This window comes from Mirounga leonina, unplaced genomic scaffold (genome assembly GCF_011800145.1).
Source record: "Mirounga leonina isolate KUSES-001 unplaced genomic scaffold, KU_Mleo_1.0 Mir_418, whole genome shotgun sequence".
Lineage (NCBI taxonomy): Eukaryota > Metazoa > Chordata > Mammalia > Carnivora > Phocidae > Mirounga > Mirounga leonina.
This window is the reverse complement of record NW_023270739.1, coordinates 22,042,537-22,059,029: the sequence shown is the minus strand read 5'-3', so window position 1 is coordinate 22,059,029 and position 16,493 is coordinate 22,042,537. Positions and strand designations below refer to the sequence as shown.

Genomic DNA, 16,493 nt, shown 5'->3' with positions numbered 1-16,493 from the left:
AATTGTCCAAAGTTTAACCAGAGGTGACCCATTCAGGGTGGTTTGTGCCACCATCATTCTTTCTTTGATCACTTCTTTACATCTTCATACTTTCCTTGCCCTGAGCCCTAACATCAGCCATGTGTCCAAGAAGCCCTCAATCCTTTTAATGGAAAAATGGTATTTAGAAACCAGCATGTGGGTGCTAAGTATCCTAAGTATGCTCATAGCCACTGGGATGTTACTGTTTTTACCAATTCCCAGCGTCTGTCCATATATGTTATATACCATGGGTTCACACCAATACCTTCAATTCAGTCCCAATACTACATAGTTCTTTCTGTCCTTCTCCCTATTTGTACCTCCCGTTTCTGATTATGAGAAACTCGGCACTCGTTATCTTCAATGTTTACTTATTTATTCAATCCCTGTGTGTAAGCAATTGCCTGACAATATGGGCTGTCCCCTAAGCCACACTGCTGCTGACTGACACCTACTGAGAGTCTTTCCCATCCCAGTCCAGCTTGCTTTGTCCACACCAGCCCTTGACAGCCAGGAGTCTCCCCCCAACCCTGGTCCCAACCAGTTATCTATCATTACTCTTGAAAGGTAAAAATCTAGATGCTTAAACCCTACTTCTTTTTAAGTAGAGAGGTAATGATGAAAGGTAGAGAGCTGGACATGAGACTAAGTAACCCGGTGATTAGAAACTAAACACCAATATTAAGTAATTAAAGTTCACACCTGGGTGATCTCTTCAAACTATTCCTTGTGAAACTCATTTCCAATTCTAACTTCTGAGAGTAGAAATAATATAAGGGAAGTGCAAGATTGAAGTTTATTTTTTGTGGGGAAGAGTGGTGGTCTGTCTTGAGAATGTTCCTGTGCCATGAACAAAAACTGAGCACCTGTTGTGTGCCAGATACTATGGTGAGATGAAGAAGGGAGAGAAAAACAAGTTACTCCTCCAAGAGTTTAATTTAACTTAAATTGTAAATCTGCTGCTGTTACTGTTAACTTTAACATCCTTAATTTTTTTTATAAATTAAAAGTTACAATCAGAACAAGCTGGACTATGAAACTGGCAAAATATTAGTACTAAGAATGTTTTTAATTAGATGTTCACTCGTTTCCACGTGGTCTGTTGCTTTTTAAGGCAAGCCTGAAATAGCGTGTGAGAATCCCCGTTGTACTGTGGCGCCTCTGACGCAGCCTGCTCTACACATTGCAGACAAAGATCCCATCCCCGAGGAGCAGGTAACGGTGAAATTGCTTTTTTTCCCCCTAAAGAAGAGCTCCACATATAAAGGGTGCCTGCTTTCTCTGTAAGTGGCGTAGATAATTATTCACTAAGTTGTTAAATTTATGTTTGTGATGAGCTTCAAAATTACAACACAATGTACTGAACTGACATCACATCATTTGTTCTTAATGCCTTGAATTCAGTGCACTGAATCTACCAGCAAATTTACATGTTATTTATATCTTACTATTTCTTAGACACTTAAAAGTGATTAAACACATTAAAAATCCATGCATTGGCAAAGGTACCTTCTGGGATGCTGGAAATGGGGCGAGTGGTTACCGGTCCGTATACATGTGTGAAAATCCTGCACACGTTGAGATTTGTGCATTTGGCAGCATGTACACTGTACCTCACTCTAAAGAAACAATTTTTCAATGATTTCATTAGACACTGACAAAGATTTCTTCTGCTTATCCTTAGGAAAACTTCTTTTCCTTTGGTCATACTGTCTACTCAGTTCTTAATTGCAAAAGGAGACCAATTCTGTTTCCTTTAACAAACAGATTTCTTTTTTAAGATTTTATTTTATTAGAGAAAGAGAGAGAGAGAGCACGCAAGTAGGGGGAGGGACAGAGGGACAGAGAGAATCCCAAGCAGACTCCCCACTGAGTACAGAGCTTGACGTAGAGCTCCATCTCACCACCCTGAGACCATGACCTGCGCTAAAACCAAGAGTCGGACGCTTAACTGACTGAGCCACCAGGAGCCCCAACAAACAAAAATTTTGTTTGAAAAAACAGTACATGACTGAAAGAATATTTCTGAGGACCACATAGGTTTGAACCAGGCTGGTGTAAATGGCCAAAATCACCCAAAGGAATTGTTCCCTTTCCAGCAACATCACTGCCCAGTCACTGGTTGCAGATATTGCTCTATCATTGCTGAATAATAAAAACTCCCTTTAGAACCTCTACCTCTAGAAACATGATCTGCCACCATTCTTACCAGAATGGATTCCTTAAGATGCCTGCTTCCCTTGTAATAAACTTCTGGGTCAGATGTGATCCATGTACATCTGATTAGAGGATCCCAAGTCATTTGCCTGACCCATAACTGCAAGGAGGCTGGATAAGCAAGGATCCTAGTCTGTTCCTGGGAAGTCAGAAAGAACCACAAATATCTACCACAAGAAGACTTAACATACCTGACCACCTCCCCAAACCACCAGCCCTTCTAATTTTGATTGGTTTTGCAGAGCTAATACTTAATCTTGTCTAGATCTATAGAATGGTATCAGAGCAGAAAAATAATGATTGAAGTTATTAAACCTTCTTATCCACAGTCCCTTTTAGTATCAACTGTGAAGTTTTTTTAAGACTTCAATTTATCTATAATAATATGTTTGCTCTGTTTGCCCACCTTTGCTTTAGTGACCTGTGCCAAGTGTCTTCATTTTTTAATCTTGGAGATGGGTAGATATAAGTTCATGAATGCTACTAGAAAATTGTCTGCTTGAAGTGCTTTTTCTTATATTCATTTTCAGGAATTAGAAGCTTATGTAGATGATATAGATATGGACAGTGATTTCAGAAAGGATGATTTTTATTACTTGTCTCAAGAAGACAGAGAGAGACAGAAGCGTGAACATGAAGAATCCAAGAGGGTCCTCCAAGAATTAAAATCTGTGCTGGGATTTAAAGCATCAGAGGCAGAAAGACACAAGTGGAAGCAACTTCTATTTAGTGATCACGGTAAGCACTGACTTCAGAACAAAAAAGTTATTTTAATGTAGGGGATTCTTTTTCCTTGAACTATGAATCTTGTTTTAGCTGTAAAATTCTTATAGATTTAATTTTAGGGATCTGTCAGCAAGTATAGTACTTTTTCTTCCAAACACAGATCAATATGATCAATAAAAGAGTAGGTATATAATCAAATTGGGAATATGAAATAATACTTTTTCATCACATATTTGCTGTTTTACTAAACTTTATTTGGAACTGGCAGTAAGTTGAATAAATTAGTGTTTTCAAATTTAGTGAATTTGAGATTCTAAACTGTTCTCTTTTATGTTGATACTATAAATACCTCAGTGAAGCACCAAATTAATAACTCTATGTTCATCATTGAAACAAATGAATTAAGACCTAGGCCAGTTAGCTATATCGTTAAAGTTACTTAATTGATTTGAGCACTTTAGTAGATGGGAGAAGAGGAGGAGGTGCTTTTGTGCACACTGTCTCCATGTTTGGATATTGACAATACTGACGATTAGCATTAAACTCCTGTAAGTTTTCCACTCTTCTTTTTTTGAGTTGGATTTCATGGGAGGTGAGGGAAGGAATGAGAGGAAGCTTAATATTTGACACTATCAAATTAATTCCTAGTTGAGAATTAACTTCTGTAGATTTCTAAGTAGGGAGAGTGGGATTCCCCTTTTATGGAGTACTTATGTGGAGCCTCCAAATCAACTGCCTTCTTTTCCCGTTCTCACTAGAAGTTTATAGATTACCTATACTTTTGGAAAGTTCCTCAGGTTTCTCTTTTCTTCTCTTAGGAGCTCTACCATTCTCCCTTGTCCAGCTACACATGTCTTGATTTTATCCTTCCTCTTCCCATTGGTCCCCTTTATAGCCCAGGTCCTTATTAGACTGTGCTCATATATTGTAATAGTTTCTTAACTGACTTCCTTTTTTTTTTTTTTATTATGTAAACTCTACCCACAATGTGGGGCTCAAACTCATGACCTCAAGATCCAGAGTCGTATGCTCTACTGACTGAGCTAGCCTGGCGCCCCAGCTGACTTCTGTTTTCAATACCTTTTTCTTCTAAGCTATCCTTCAAAGATAGCTTCTAAGCTAGCTTCTATCCTTGCAGGCTCCCTCCAGATTTTTCTCAAAGAGTAGAGTACATTGATAATGGCTGTCTAGCTTTAAAACCTAGAGTGGTTCTCCCTTTCCTACTGTATTAAATCTAAACTCCCTTTCTTCCTGGTTTCAAGCCTCTCTGTCATATGAGTCCGTCATTTTATATTTCCTACTCTTTCTAATACAGATATCCTCCTCTGGTTATATTCATCTAATTAGACGATGGTTCCACAAACTTAACTGATTTTATTCATGAAAAACATTCATGCCAGGGCGCTTGGCTGGCTCAGTTGGTAGAACATGCGACTCTTGTTCTTGGGGTCATGAGTTCAAGCCCCACATTGGGGCTGGAGTTTACTTTAAAAAAAAAAAAGAAGAAAAACATGCATGCTGATCTCTTTATACCAAGAATTCTGTCTTCTCCACCGAGCTGTCCTTTCTACCAGTTGCTCACCCATGAATCCTCTTCTCCCTGCTGCTTCTCCCACCGCTGTAGAGCCTCACACCAGAGGGGCACTGGAGGGAATTGGAAGGAAGTCTTGAGCAGCAACATATGTAGTGGCTTAAGAACTTCCCAGAAGCAGCAGTAAAGATAGAGTTCCTGTAACCTGTTTGTTCCTATGTTGGGCGTACATGAATCAGAGATTGAGAGCATTGTGTTTTAGGCACTCTTGTTTTCTATGCATCCGATGTTTTTGTCTTTCTAATGAAATCACAGTCTCTATCAGTAGGGGCTTTATTATCCCCCACAGTGTTCCTTCAGAAAATTATTCATTCAACAAGTAGTTCCTGAGGCGCTGTTTACTGCTGTATCCCTAGTGCATAGATCAAGAGACAAAGTCCCTGTACTCCTGGAGGCTTACATTCCAGCAGGGTTAACACTTGACCCTCCACTTGTACGGATTATATTGCCCTATTTAATTAGCAATAATCAGGGATATCAATCAACGTCTAATATATGTTACATTCTTTAAGAACTAGATTTATCGACTAAAAATGTATGGGAAGACTGAAAATAGCGTATATAAATCTGTATCTTTATTGTTGAGTATTTTTTCCATATAGCTTTAAAATTATCCTCTTGACAATACGGGCAAGGATATAACAATGAAAGAAATGTGTGTCTTTTTTCAGGTATGTGCTTCTGGTAGTTTACATTTGAAAGGGCAGTAATACTGATTTTGTTTGTGAAAATAAGTAAAAAGCTGCTGATACCATAAAATGCTTTTTCCATGAAAAATTTCAGTACATCTTCCAGAGTTGTTTTCATCTCTGCCTACAGGGGTAAAGTCCGAATGGAATTAGAGAGGGATATTCTACACTGGAACCTGCTGTGGCCATTTTTTCTGTTGTTGCTGCTTCCCTAGTGGAGTTACTGCAGCTTAGGGATCTGTTTCTTGGCAATGGACTCCTTTTACAAATTATTTTTTAAATAAACGCCAGATCTTCAAGAAGCACTTTCTTTTCTTCCGTCATGCTTCCTAATATATTGTATTGTACTAACCCCTCATACTGGGAGGAGAGACTGCCTAGCAAGCAACCCACTGCCTACTAACATCAAGAGGGGCTAAATAAAACTTCATTTTCCTTGAAAGGACAACTTCTGCCGTATGGATATAATATTTATGTATTGTGCTTTGTACAATAGTTGATTTTGAATACAGATTTTATTTTGTTTTCTATTTTTCTGTGACATTACAAAATGTGTCGAAGTTATGGCTTTACTTTCATCAGGGTCTTGTTAGGTGGTTGGCAAGTAAGTTGAATTGTGTGCATTTTTTTTTTCCATGCTGTTTTAACTTGTAAATATATATGTGCTGAAGAGATGATTATTATCTGGATGACTTTAGACCTTTTAACTGACACATTATCGGTAAAAATCATGCTGCTTATTCTTTCATAAGATGGTTCTCAAACTGCAGTGTGCATTGGAGTCCAGTGTAGGGCTTGTCAACACAGCTGGTCCCCACTCACAGTGTCCCCTTCAGTAGGTCTGGGTGGGGCCCCAAAAATTTGCACTTCTGTCAAATAAGCTGGTGGTTACAACTGATGCTATTGGTTTGGGGACCACACTTTGAGAACCACTGCTTTAATATTTTGAATAAGAGAACGTGTGAGGTGTTCATCAAAACCCCATCCCATTTCATTTCTTAGGCATTCTATCTCTTCTAAAGTTCTCTGGATTTATAAATTTACATAGATTTTACTAGAAAGTTTTATTTAGCTTTTATTTATTTATAAGAAAAAACTACTGGAAGTTTAAATTAAAGTTTAAATCAATGCTGGGTCCTTAGTTATTATTTTTCTTTCTTTTTTTCTTTCTTTCTTTCTTTCTTTTTTTTTTTTCCTTTGAAGCTATGTTGAAATCCTTGTCTCCTGTAGACCCAGTGGAACCCATAAGTAATTCAGAACCATCAGTGGATTCAGATATGGGGACAGTTGGTAAAAATGATACTGAAGAGGAAAATAGTAAACCCTCCACAGCTGACAATGAAATAAGTAGTAGGACTGAGTATTTATCTGAAAACCCTCTAGATAGTAAAAATAAAGACAATTCTGCAAATGACGTCTTCCTCCAAGGAGCTGAAGAAAGAGTGTGTTACCAGTGTGAGAGTGAAGAGGAATGTCAGCAGGCAGATGTAGGTAGCCTGTCCACTGCCCATCCAACTGCCAGGGACTTCTTTCAGCCCTCCATTAAGCAGAGACTGGCACGGCTCCAGCGGTCACCGGATTTTACCTTCACTGCCGGTCTTGCTGCAGAAGTGGCTGCTAGATCTCTCTCCTTTACCACCATGCAGGAACAGACTTTTGGTGATGAGGAGGAAGAACAAATAATACAAGAAAATAAAAATGAGGTAGAAGAGAATTAAGAACCAAGATTTACATGAAGGATTTTAAATTGTTGCTTTTATGCAGGTGTTTTAGCTTCAACACTACATAATCCACTGGAAAGGGAACATGAGTGTTTACTATATATAAAGCTAAGATGTGAATTTACAGCAAGAACCCTGGTTTGAACAACTGCTCTGAAAATAGTAGCTAACCTGTAAATGGCAAATCTTTTAGGAAAATAAGAAGGTAAGGGCTCTTTTGAATAAACTTGCTGTTTTAATTGCAGTACAACTGATCAATCTTGGGAATTCTTTAGGTACTTCTAATAAGAAACAAATTTATCATTTCTTGCCAGAATTCGCTAAAATGACTGGGATAATTCTATTGCAAGAACATTTAGTATGACTCCTTTTTACTATATTCTTGCAGTTAATAACTGCAACTATTATGTTAATAACAACTTGTTTGTATTTTATTTTTGTTTCTACCAGCCTTAAAGATACAGGTTCTGAATTAAAAAAAAAATTGAATTCATACAATGAATGTGTACTGGGGGTTGGAACTAAAAAGTAGTGTCAAAAATACTGGGACTGTGACATGTTTCTTAACGTTTCCTTGTTCATACCTGTATTCGGTAGTTAATTTTAAGATGTCCTAATAATCCTTAAGAGAAGAACATTGTACTGTTTTAAAAATTAGCCTTTCAATTATTTTTTGTGTTTATCTTATGTTCTTGTTGTAACTAATAGGGAATGATGTCAAAGTGGGATCCCCGTAGTCCAAGGCCCCATTCCCAACTTTGCAGAAAGTTCTTTGTTTAGGTTTGCCTACAGATAATTGGGTGCCATTAACACAAGCCGGTCACCTTAGCTGCCGATTTCTAACCTGAGGCTATACCCTCTCCACCTTAATGAGATTCTGGAAACATCCTGTCTGCTTCCTGGAAAGCATCCTTGTCTCCTTAGTACTTCATTTACAAACTACCTCTTAAAAGAGGTTGCTTTCCAAATTGTCCAGTGTTAAATGACTGCATTTTCAAAATGTGACATTTTCAGGAGTATAGTACGTCTTGAAACCTATAGCTCTTCCGCACTGACATAGTTTATAGACATTACTTGGGGAAAGTACAGGAATAGTAATTTCTGCTGCTGTCCTAGAGAGGAGATTACACGATGGGTATAGTCTTTAGAGAAACATTCAGATTCCTGTAAACTTAGAGCACTTTGAGTTAGTAGTTTTATGTATCCAAAGGGATTTTTTTTTTTCCAGTAATCTTAGGAAATGTATTTTTTAACCTGAGGAAAAACTTGGTTCTGCTTTATATGGATAGTAGAGACCCTCTGTGATTCTGCCTATTGACCAAAAATCTGGGACTTACCCATAATTAAGCTCTTAGGATTATCTTAGGGTGGGCCTAATTTACCACTTAGCAATAGTTAGCTAAATTTCAAGAAAAAAACAAATTCTTGTTTTGAGACTGACGATTGTATTCATAAATAATAATACTTTCTTTTTAAATTACTTAGTTTGACAACTCCTTTTCTCCTTGGATTTAGAAGAAGCAGTTATGGAAAACCTTGGTAATCTTTCTCTTAATCTGTAACCTTACACAGGAAGAATTAGAGTTTAGTAACTTTTAATTCTTTTATTGTATTATTTTTATTATAGCGGTTTAGGAAAAAAATCTTAATATCTTATCAGTTTTATTCAGTGCTCTCTGAGGTGATACTTTTTAATTTTAAAAGACTGATTTTAATCAGGAATTCCTAATCTTCCAGTCTGATCTGTTTTATTCACTGTTAACAAGTTAAGTTGTTAACTTAATTCCATGAAAATTCTACTTGTTGAAACCATGATATAAGGATCTTGGGACTTTAACTGAAGCTTCTTTTTTTGTGTGTAGTTTTCAAAATTTCTTTCATCTTTTAAAATGCTTCTAAGATAAAATATTATTTTCCCTGTGAATATTCCTAATTTTCTCTTTTAATAGTCTAAAAGTCAGTGTTTCTCAGTTTTTTTTATGGGGCATCAACTTAGAATAAATTAGAGGTCTTATTTTTACATTTCAGATTAGGGGCCATACTCCCAATCCATTCTCAGTTGGTCATTTTGGAATGAGACCTAGGTGATGTTTATGCCCAGTAAAATCTAAGAACCTCTGTCTAGGACTTTTTCTTGCCATGAATACCTTAGGAAATAAAAACAAGTCAATGTAATTATAATTAGGTACTCTTGTTGCTTTTCTAAGAATATTTCACTTTTTATTGTCAGGCTTTTGACTAGTTTTAATAGTTGCCATCCTCCTTCCAAAAGAAGCCCTCCGGGAAAAATATTTTGTGATGCAACGCTTATAATTGTGCTTTCCAAATTTTACAATGATATTTTGACCAGATACTTCTTGTTAGGAGTAATATCCTAACAGCTTTTAACATGAACATTTCCATAGTTTATTTTACCAGGACAAACCTAGTACTTAATGTAAAAATGCATGAAAGAAGCTATTTGGGGTACTCCTGAAGACAAGATTTTTACCTTTTGCCTACAGTAAGGAAAGTCATGGCAGTAAATGATCTGGTAATGGTTAATCATACCTAAAATTCTTATTTTTTTCAGCTTTCATTAAAACCCTGCATATCTGGCATACATTGGGCCAGACTTGCTGGTGTTTGATTTGTGATCTTCTGCTTATATTCTAAGTTGTCTGTATTTTCTGACTTCCTAAGTTAAGCCTTCTTTAAAATTGTACTTCATTAAAATTGTACATTTGAATATATGTAATTAAGAACTGATGTATTGACTCAGGTTTGATTTCTCAAGTTCTTGGAGACAAGTCAGGAGAAACACATTTAAAGCAAATTTCTAAGGAAATTTAAGAATATGGGTTTAAAGCTTTAACACAAAAGGATAACCTTGAGTTTACATCTCAGATCCATCATTTAAAAATAATGGGTGCAGCTGACCTAATAATGTCATGGGGAGTTTTTCCAGCAAAAAACAAATTCTCTGGATTGCTAAGTGATGTTGGTGAACTCTGACTTCTCAGAAGTAGTTAAAAAAAAAAGTGAAACTTTTGAGGCTGAAAAAAAAGATCTGGTTATACGTATGTTAGTAAAATAGGTCAAAAAATTTTTTTAAATTCTCTGAAAAATAAGTAGTACTATTCTGATTTACATAGTAAAGTTGGAGAAGCTTTTGATGTTAAAGCAGAAAAAGAATTAAATTCTGATACATTTCACAAAATTTTAAGTCAATGGGATGTTAATCAGAAAGAACCCTAAGGGTCCTTTCACTCTGTGACCAACTTTTATTTATACACCATAAGTAATATAAAATGTGAAATATTTTGATAAATTATTAGAAATCATGTCGGAAGAAAAGTTCAACTGATTTAGTTTAATCATAATACATTGTTTCCGTATCAAAATAAAACAAGGAAACAAGAACTAAATGCCATAAGACTGTAGATGCCAAGAATGAAAACCAGACAAAGATTGATTTATTCTTCCACTTCCATAGATAAGAACATGTCTGTGTAATTCACACTTATATTAGATAATGAAGCAACAAATCTATTGGAAGACAAAATATGGAAAAAGTGCCCTAAGTACAGTAACAATTTACTTGTCCCCATTGACAGGTAACTAACTTGCATGAGTTAATTTTTCATGTAACTGAGGCAAATCCGTTTATTCATAACATTTTTTTTAGTAGTTGAATAGGAAAATTTCTAGAATATTTAGGATCTAATTTAACTTTTTCTTTGTCATCTTTAAGAATATCAGTTCCTATCACGGGGTGATAAACAGAAATGCACCCTCAGGGACTCCTAAGATAGATGAGGTTATGTGTCCTTTTACTCTATGACCCTACGATGCTGTGCTTTGTGAGCTAGGTCTCGTTTTCACAGTTTCTCTATCTTCCCTTAAAATCAGCTGTCATTTTTTGCTGCTGTCTTGGGTGCCTGCCTCTTGCACTAGGCCCCTAATTTGCTGCTTATAATCTGCTGTGGCCTGAGAAACCAGATTGCCAAGCTCGCTAGAATTGTGTCTAAAATAAGAGTAAGTAGACTGAAAGAAGGCTAAGGGGCTTTTTCGGTCAGTTAAGTGCATGGACTTTGTGGTACCTGTTTGGCTGCTTAGCATACATACTTTTGTTTGCCTCTTCATTCTTTACTAAGAACTTGCTAAAAATACTTGGTTGAATATGTGATTGCCATATATTTAAAATATTAATTCAGTTTTTATATATTGATGTTTCTAGGACTCTCCATAAATGAATTCAGCTGTAAAAGAAAATCCAACTACCATCTTTGTACAAATCATTGTGTATATTTTAGGAAATATTAAATGTTTTGTTCTCGTTGATTGTTCCTAGTATAGGACACAGACTGAAAACTTAGAGCATTGTAAATGTGACTCCAATTCTGTTCACCAAGATTTATATTCTAGAACTATAGGTTTGAGACTAAACATGCATGGCTAATTTAGGAAGAACTGGCTAACTGAATATTTGGAGAATGACTCATTCTAGATATCTGAGTTTTCTATAGAGCTTAGACCCCTTTAAGCATTACAAATTTTTGGAATAATTTCTGAAGGTAATCCTTTAAAACAGTATGCATCGCTGTCTTATTAAACAGTATATGAAAATCATTTTAATCTTTTTGATGTCAGAATGCTCATTATTAACAACAGTTGTTATACTGATAGTCTAATTAGGCACTGAGAGCTATGTGCCCTTTTACTAAATGGCTCCATTCTGCTGTGCTTTTTTCATTTTCTTGTCTTTGTTTCCTGTTAGTAGTTCTGATTCCTCCAATTCCTGCAGTTACTGCTTGCTTACGTGTGCCCCTAGCAATGGCCTTTCTCCACCTTCGTAATGCTCCTTCTAGTCTGCTTTGGTTTTGGAAACCAGGTAACTAAGACAGCTAGAGTAAATCGACTCAGTGAAGACTAAAAAACTGGATTATACTTAAAGCGCATGGATTTTGTATCTATTACTCACTACCTGTTTCATTGCTATCTTTAAAATAAGTGAAGTTGCTAAATGCGATACCTGCTCTCAAAACAGACAAGCTGTTATTGTACAAGGGGAACCATTTTGTTTCCATACTTCACCTTCTCTGTATTCTATCCTTTAATTTTTTGGGTCTGATTAAAACCACCCCACTCAAATTAGCATTTTCTGCATACTCTCTAAATGAATTGGATACCACATGCTGCTGAGAATTTCTTTGGCTAGTTTGGTTTTGTTTTTAGAGATGCATCTTCATTTCTGAAACATGAAGTAGGTTGAGTCCTGGGAAATAAGAAAACTATCATTATTGATATCCCAGAGAGCTGAGAAGTAATAAGGTTTTTAGACTCTAGGCAGTTTTACCACAAAGAATTTGTTCTTTGATTGTGCAAGATTTTAAGACAGTATCTTTGTTTTCACTCAGTGAAATATATGTTAAAAGCTTGCCAAAAGTTATCAGTGTTAGATCTAATGATATTGACAGATATATGAAGGACTAAATTCCTAGTGTCATTCTATATTTTGCGTGTTTAAGTTATCATTTAATGTTAAGCATGATGATTTTTCTCTCTTGAATGAAAAATAAACATGAAATTTGCATGTTATTATGTTTGCAAGTAAAATTCAAATCTGTCTAGAAAGGGATATCCTGGCTTTGAATAACTTAGTTTTACCAATAGGCTGATTATGTTTTAGTCCATACGTTGATTCATCCATCCATCACATACAGGGTAATTGGAAAATCAGCCTATGGCCATGACTCATCACCTAACGTTATTCATATGCTAGTGGAAGGGAATTATGATATAATATTCATTTAAAAATAGATGACCCAAACCCGTTTCTTGAGTTGAGACTGCCATTACAGAATAGCCATGATGCCAAACCCTGGTTGGTGGTACAAGGAGAAGAATTCTCCTTGCATATAGTTGTGAAAGGAAAGTGATTTTACTCAGTGTAATTGCTATAAATCAAGAAGAGGATGAATTGATTCCAGGATTCACATATACAAAAGCATAACATGAAGAAGGAGTTGATTTTATAGAAATCCTAAAATGTGTGATACATTAAAATGCATATGGTATTTTTTAAAATGCTGTACATTTTAACCTGTCAGCAATTGAGTTAATTTGTTTCATCCCTATTTACTCAATTTCATTCAGCACATGGCCAGCAGGTTATTAAAATAGGACAGTATTTAAGTTGAGTATACTTCTGACACACTAATCTTCAAAGTGAGTATATTCTATGAGTCATTGTAGAAATATATATTTCCCCTCATATTTGTATCTTAAGTTTCTAAAGATAAGGGATAATTCTACTGTTTTGAACTTTACATTTTTCACTTTTATAACATTTCCTAAAGGTTTACTGCCTACAAATGAGTTTATTTCATCTTTGAGCATCTTTTCTAAAACTAAAGCATGTCTTTTACAAGTTTATTTTTTATGATATCCTAAAAAATTAGATATCTTTTTTCCTCTCCCAAGTAAATTTAATTCCATATTTAAGCAAAGTATTTTCTGCACAGTACTAGCACCTGGCAACGTACAGAAAACTCCAGAAATGCTACTCCCATTCCTTAAAGATTGCTGTATGGTCCTGGTACAGCCCTGGAGGTCCATATGGGTGAAAAGCCCAGAAGTCACCTGAGCTGAAAGCACTCCCAAGGAGTTTGGTTTTGTTTGGGTTTGTTCTAGGTATGGTCCCAGGGATCCCAGATCAAACCAGGCCCCTGGGCCTATCCTAGAACCAACCTAAACTCGCGCATCATTCCTGGAACATCAAGAGTGTGAAGACTGAAGAGAACCTGAGGCTGACTAGACATCCTACGTTCATCAAAACTCACTTTTCTTTGTGTGTGTGCCTACAGTTAGCAAAAATTGGTTGGTTAATCCTTCTACAATTAGAGGAATAACAATGGATAGCAAGATAAAGTCTACCAGACTTTGACATTACAGTAATTTATCACAGTAGAAATGTGAAATGTAATATGGCTGTTACTAATTGCTGGTGGGAGAATTGTTCTTGTAACTTATCAGATCTCTAGCTCTATTTTATGGTTAAACGATTTAGCCACCAAAAAAAAAAAAAAAAAAAATTTTCTCCCCCAAACTAATGGTTTCTGTTTTTGTTTTTCTCACTTTCTACTCAACAATATGATAGCAGTCTCATTTAATTGTGCATAATTTCTGAAAGGCATTTGGTCTTTGCCCTGTAATTCCAATGGTAAGTAATTTTAAACTTCTGTTTCTGGAGACCAATGCCTTTTTTAATCTTCTTGAATCTACCATACCGCTTTGAGCTTGCTTTTTAGGTTCAGGTCTGGGAAGAACCTTAGCATCGTTTGTAGATACCAAGTCCCTTGTCAGATTCATTGTAAACTATGTTTCAGAATCTGCTGTGGTTGATGGAAACAAGTTAGGATGATAGAGTGGAAATGGATTAATACCTCACAGATTACTAAAGTATTTTGCAGAATAAGGTTTTTAGTAAGTTTATTTTTGTACCCTGCTGCTCTGGATTTTTAAAAGATTCTGACCTACTTGATTCATCACGTGGTCTCACATCATAACTGTGACATCGCTGTTTTACTTAATTTGAGGACAGGATTTCTGAAAAGGCATGAAAAGACCCCAAATCCAAAGTTATGATACACAATGGAAATGTATACTTTTGGTAATACTGACATTTCAATAGGATTAGACCATGTTTGAAATAATTGCAGACAAATCAAGGACTCCCAACTGTGAAAAGAGCCTCAAACTGTGCTGTTCCTCCAAGCCTTGTCATCAGAATAATTGGATCAGTGAGTTATCCTTTAAAATAGGACTGTGAGCTTGAGGCTCATTCTGAAGAACTCAACCCTGGGATTAGTTATCTCATTCATCATACAGATGCTTCATCCCGTGGGTTCTATTATTTTTGCCTTTTAAATCATATTATGTTTACCCTTCTCTCAGTGTTTTCCTGTTTGCACAGTGTTTCCTTTTTACATAAAACACTATACATGTTAGTATATGTATATTTTTTTGATAAACAATAGCCTTTGGACCTAAAGATCTTTGGATTTTGATTCCTTTTAATGTCAACTGATTTAAATGCATTTATAGTCTTGTAAATTCACTCTTAATTTATGCCTCAATTCTTTGGATTCGTTTTTTTCTAATGAACTATATTAAAATTAAATAGGTGAGCCTTACATTGGTGTCTTCCAAAATTTATGACATTTTGCATTCACCCAAACATGAAGATGTCCTGACATTAGCAGTCTTGTATCTGTGCCCTAATCTGTGAGCATAGGTAACTATTTCTTGACATAGCCTGAAATGTATGAACCCATCTTCTGTTTATGTATAGTAAGTGTTCTCAGTATTTGGGGGGGGATTTGCATTCTCTTTTAACATTGTATGAACACTGAAAACAGGAATGTGTGAACTGTCTTACAGAGTTTGGGCTTGTTTACATATAAGTAATTTTCTAAAGTCAGTCTTCACTCTTCATTTAACACTGGAGTGTTAAGCTGTATTTTTTTTAAATATCATTTAAGAATATTCTTTCAGAGATACTTTAATTTTTACTTTCTGCCTACCTGTATTTTGTAGAACTGCACATTTCCTACCCTACCTGAAGACTTGAGATTATAGCCTTTCTCATCAGTGCTTTCTTTGATCACTTGATGTATTTTATCGTATCAGATTTTTAAAGGACTTTTACAAGAACGGACAGTAGGTTTGTATATGCCTGTATTATTGTTCCTTCTAAGCTTAACAAGTCTCTAATAAAATCTGTACTTCTCTCTGTGTCTTCTGTGTGTGTGCTTTTTTTATTCTGGGGCTTGCAACATGAATCAGCCAAAAGGTAAAAATTTCTTTTCCTTTTATCTCCATTTTTCTTCTATTATACTATTTTCCAGAATTTGTTAACATACCGACAAATGACAGCAGTTTTCTATGAAAACCGTGGATTCATTAGTCTAAGTTTGGTCATTAAAGTGCCTCACATGCTAAGTCATTGGAGTGAAAACAGTAGATGAATTTTAAAAGCTCCATTTTCACCCTTCTCAGTGACTGTCACCATCGGATATATTCTTATCTTCTATTTGTTGACTTGTAGGACCTCCCTGACAGAAAAGACATACTGAATGTCCTATGTAATTGAATGAATGATTGGTTTGAACCTTCCTAAGCTCAGCTACAGTCTTGGGAACATTCATAATAACTCCCGAATGGCTCTGCAGACCAAGTGCTGGCTAAAGAGAAAGGGCCTTCCTTGAACTGAACTTTGATTTACTTGTTGTTTTACTATTACGAAAATGTATTTAACAAAAAAGTTCAATATGAAAATGCCCATGACCTGATTTTTATACTGTGAAAAACAGGTGCTGTGGAGAGAGGACATGTGGAAGCAGTTTTCTTCCAGTGAACACACCCATTGTTTAGTTTTCTCATATTCCAATATCATTCTGTTGCCCACTGCTTGCCATCTCCATACATTGGTCTATCACAAGATTCATAAAGGAACTGAACCCCCGCAATATTCCTTGGACCTGT

At 35.9% G+C, this 16,493-nt stretch overlaps 1 protein-coding gene across 4 annotated transcripts in view; it reads left to right on the top strand.

Moving 5' to 3' along the window:
* The window catches only part of VEZT (vezatin, adherens junctions transmembrane protein), a 72,433-nt gene extending 56,690 nt beyond the window's left edge, over positions 1-15,743 (top strand). For 3 of the 4 annotated variants that reach the window (XM_034987819.1, XM_034987818.1, XM_034987821.1), the window contains 3 exons: positions 1,136-1,236; positions 2,769-2,976; positions 6,448-15,743. In XM_034987819.1, coding sequence (XP_034843710.1) covers positions 1,136-1,236; positions 2,769-2,976; positions 6,448-6,962 — 824 coding nt within the window. In that variant the 3' untranslated portion in view covers positions 6,963-15,743. Of the gene's footprint in view, positions 1-1,135; positions 1,237-2,768; positions 2,977-5,374; positions 6,308-6,447 lie in introns of those variants that run through there. The other variant, XM_034987820.1, reaches the window with a different exon arrangement.
* Positions 15,744-16,493: the final 750 nt, after the last annotated feature.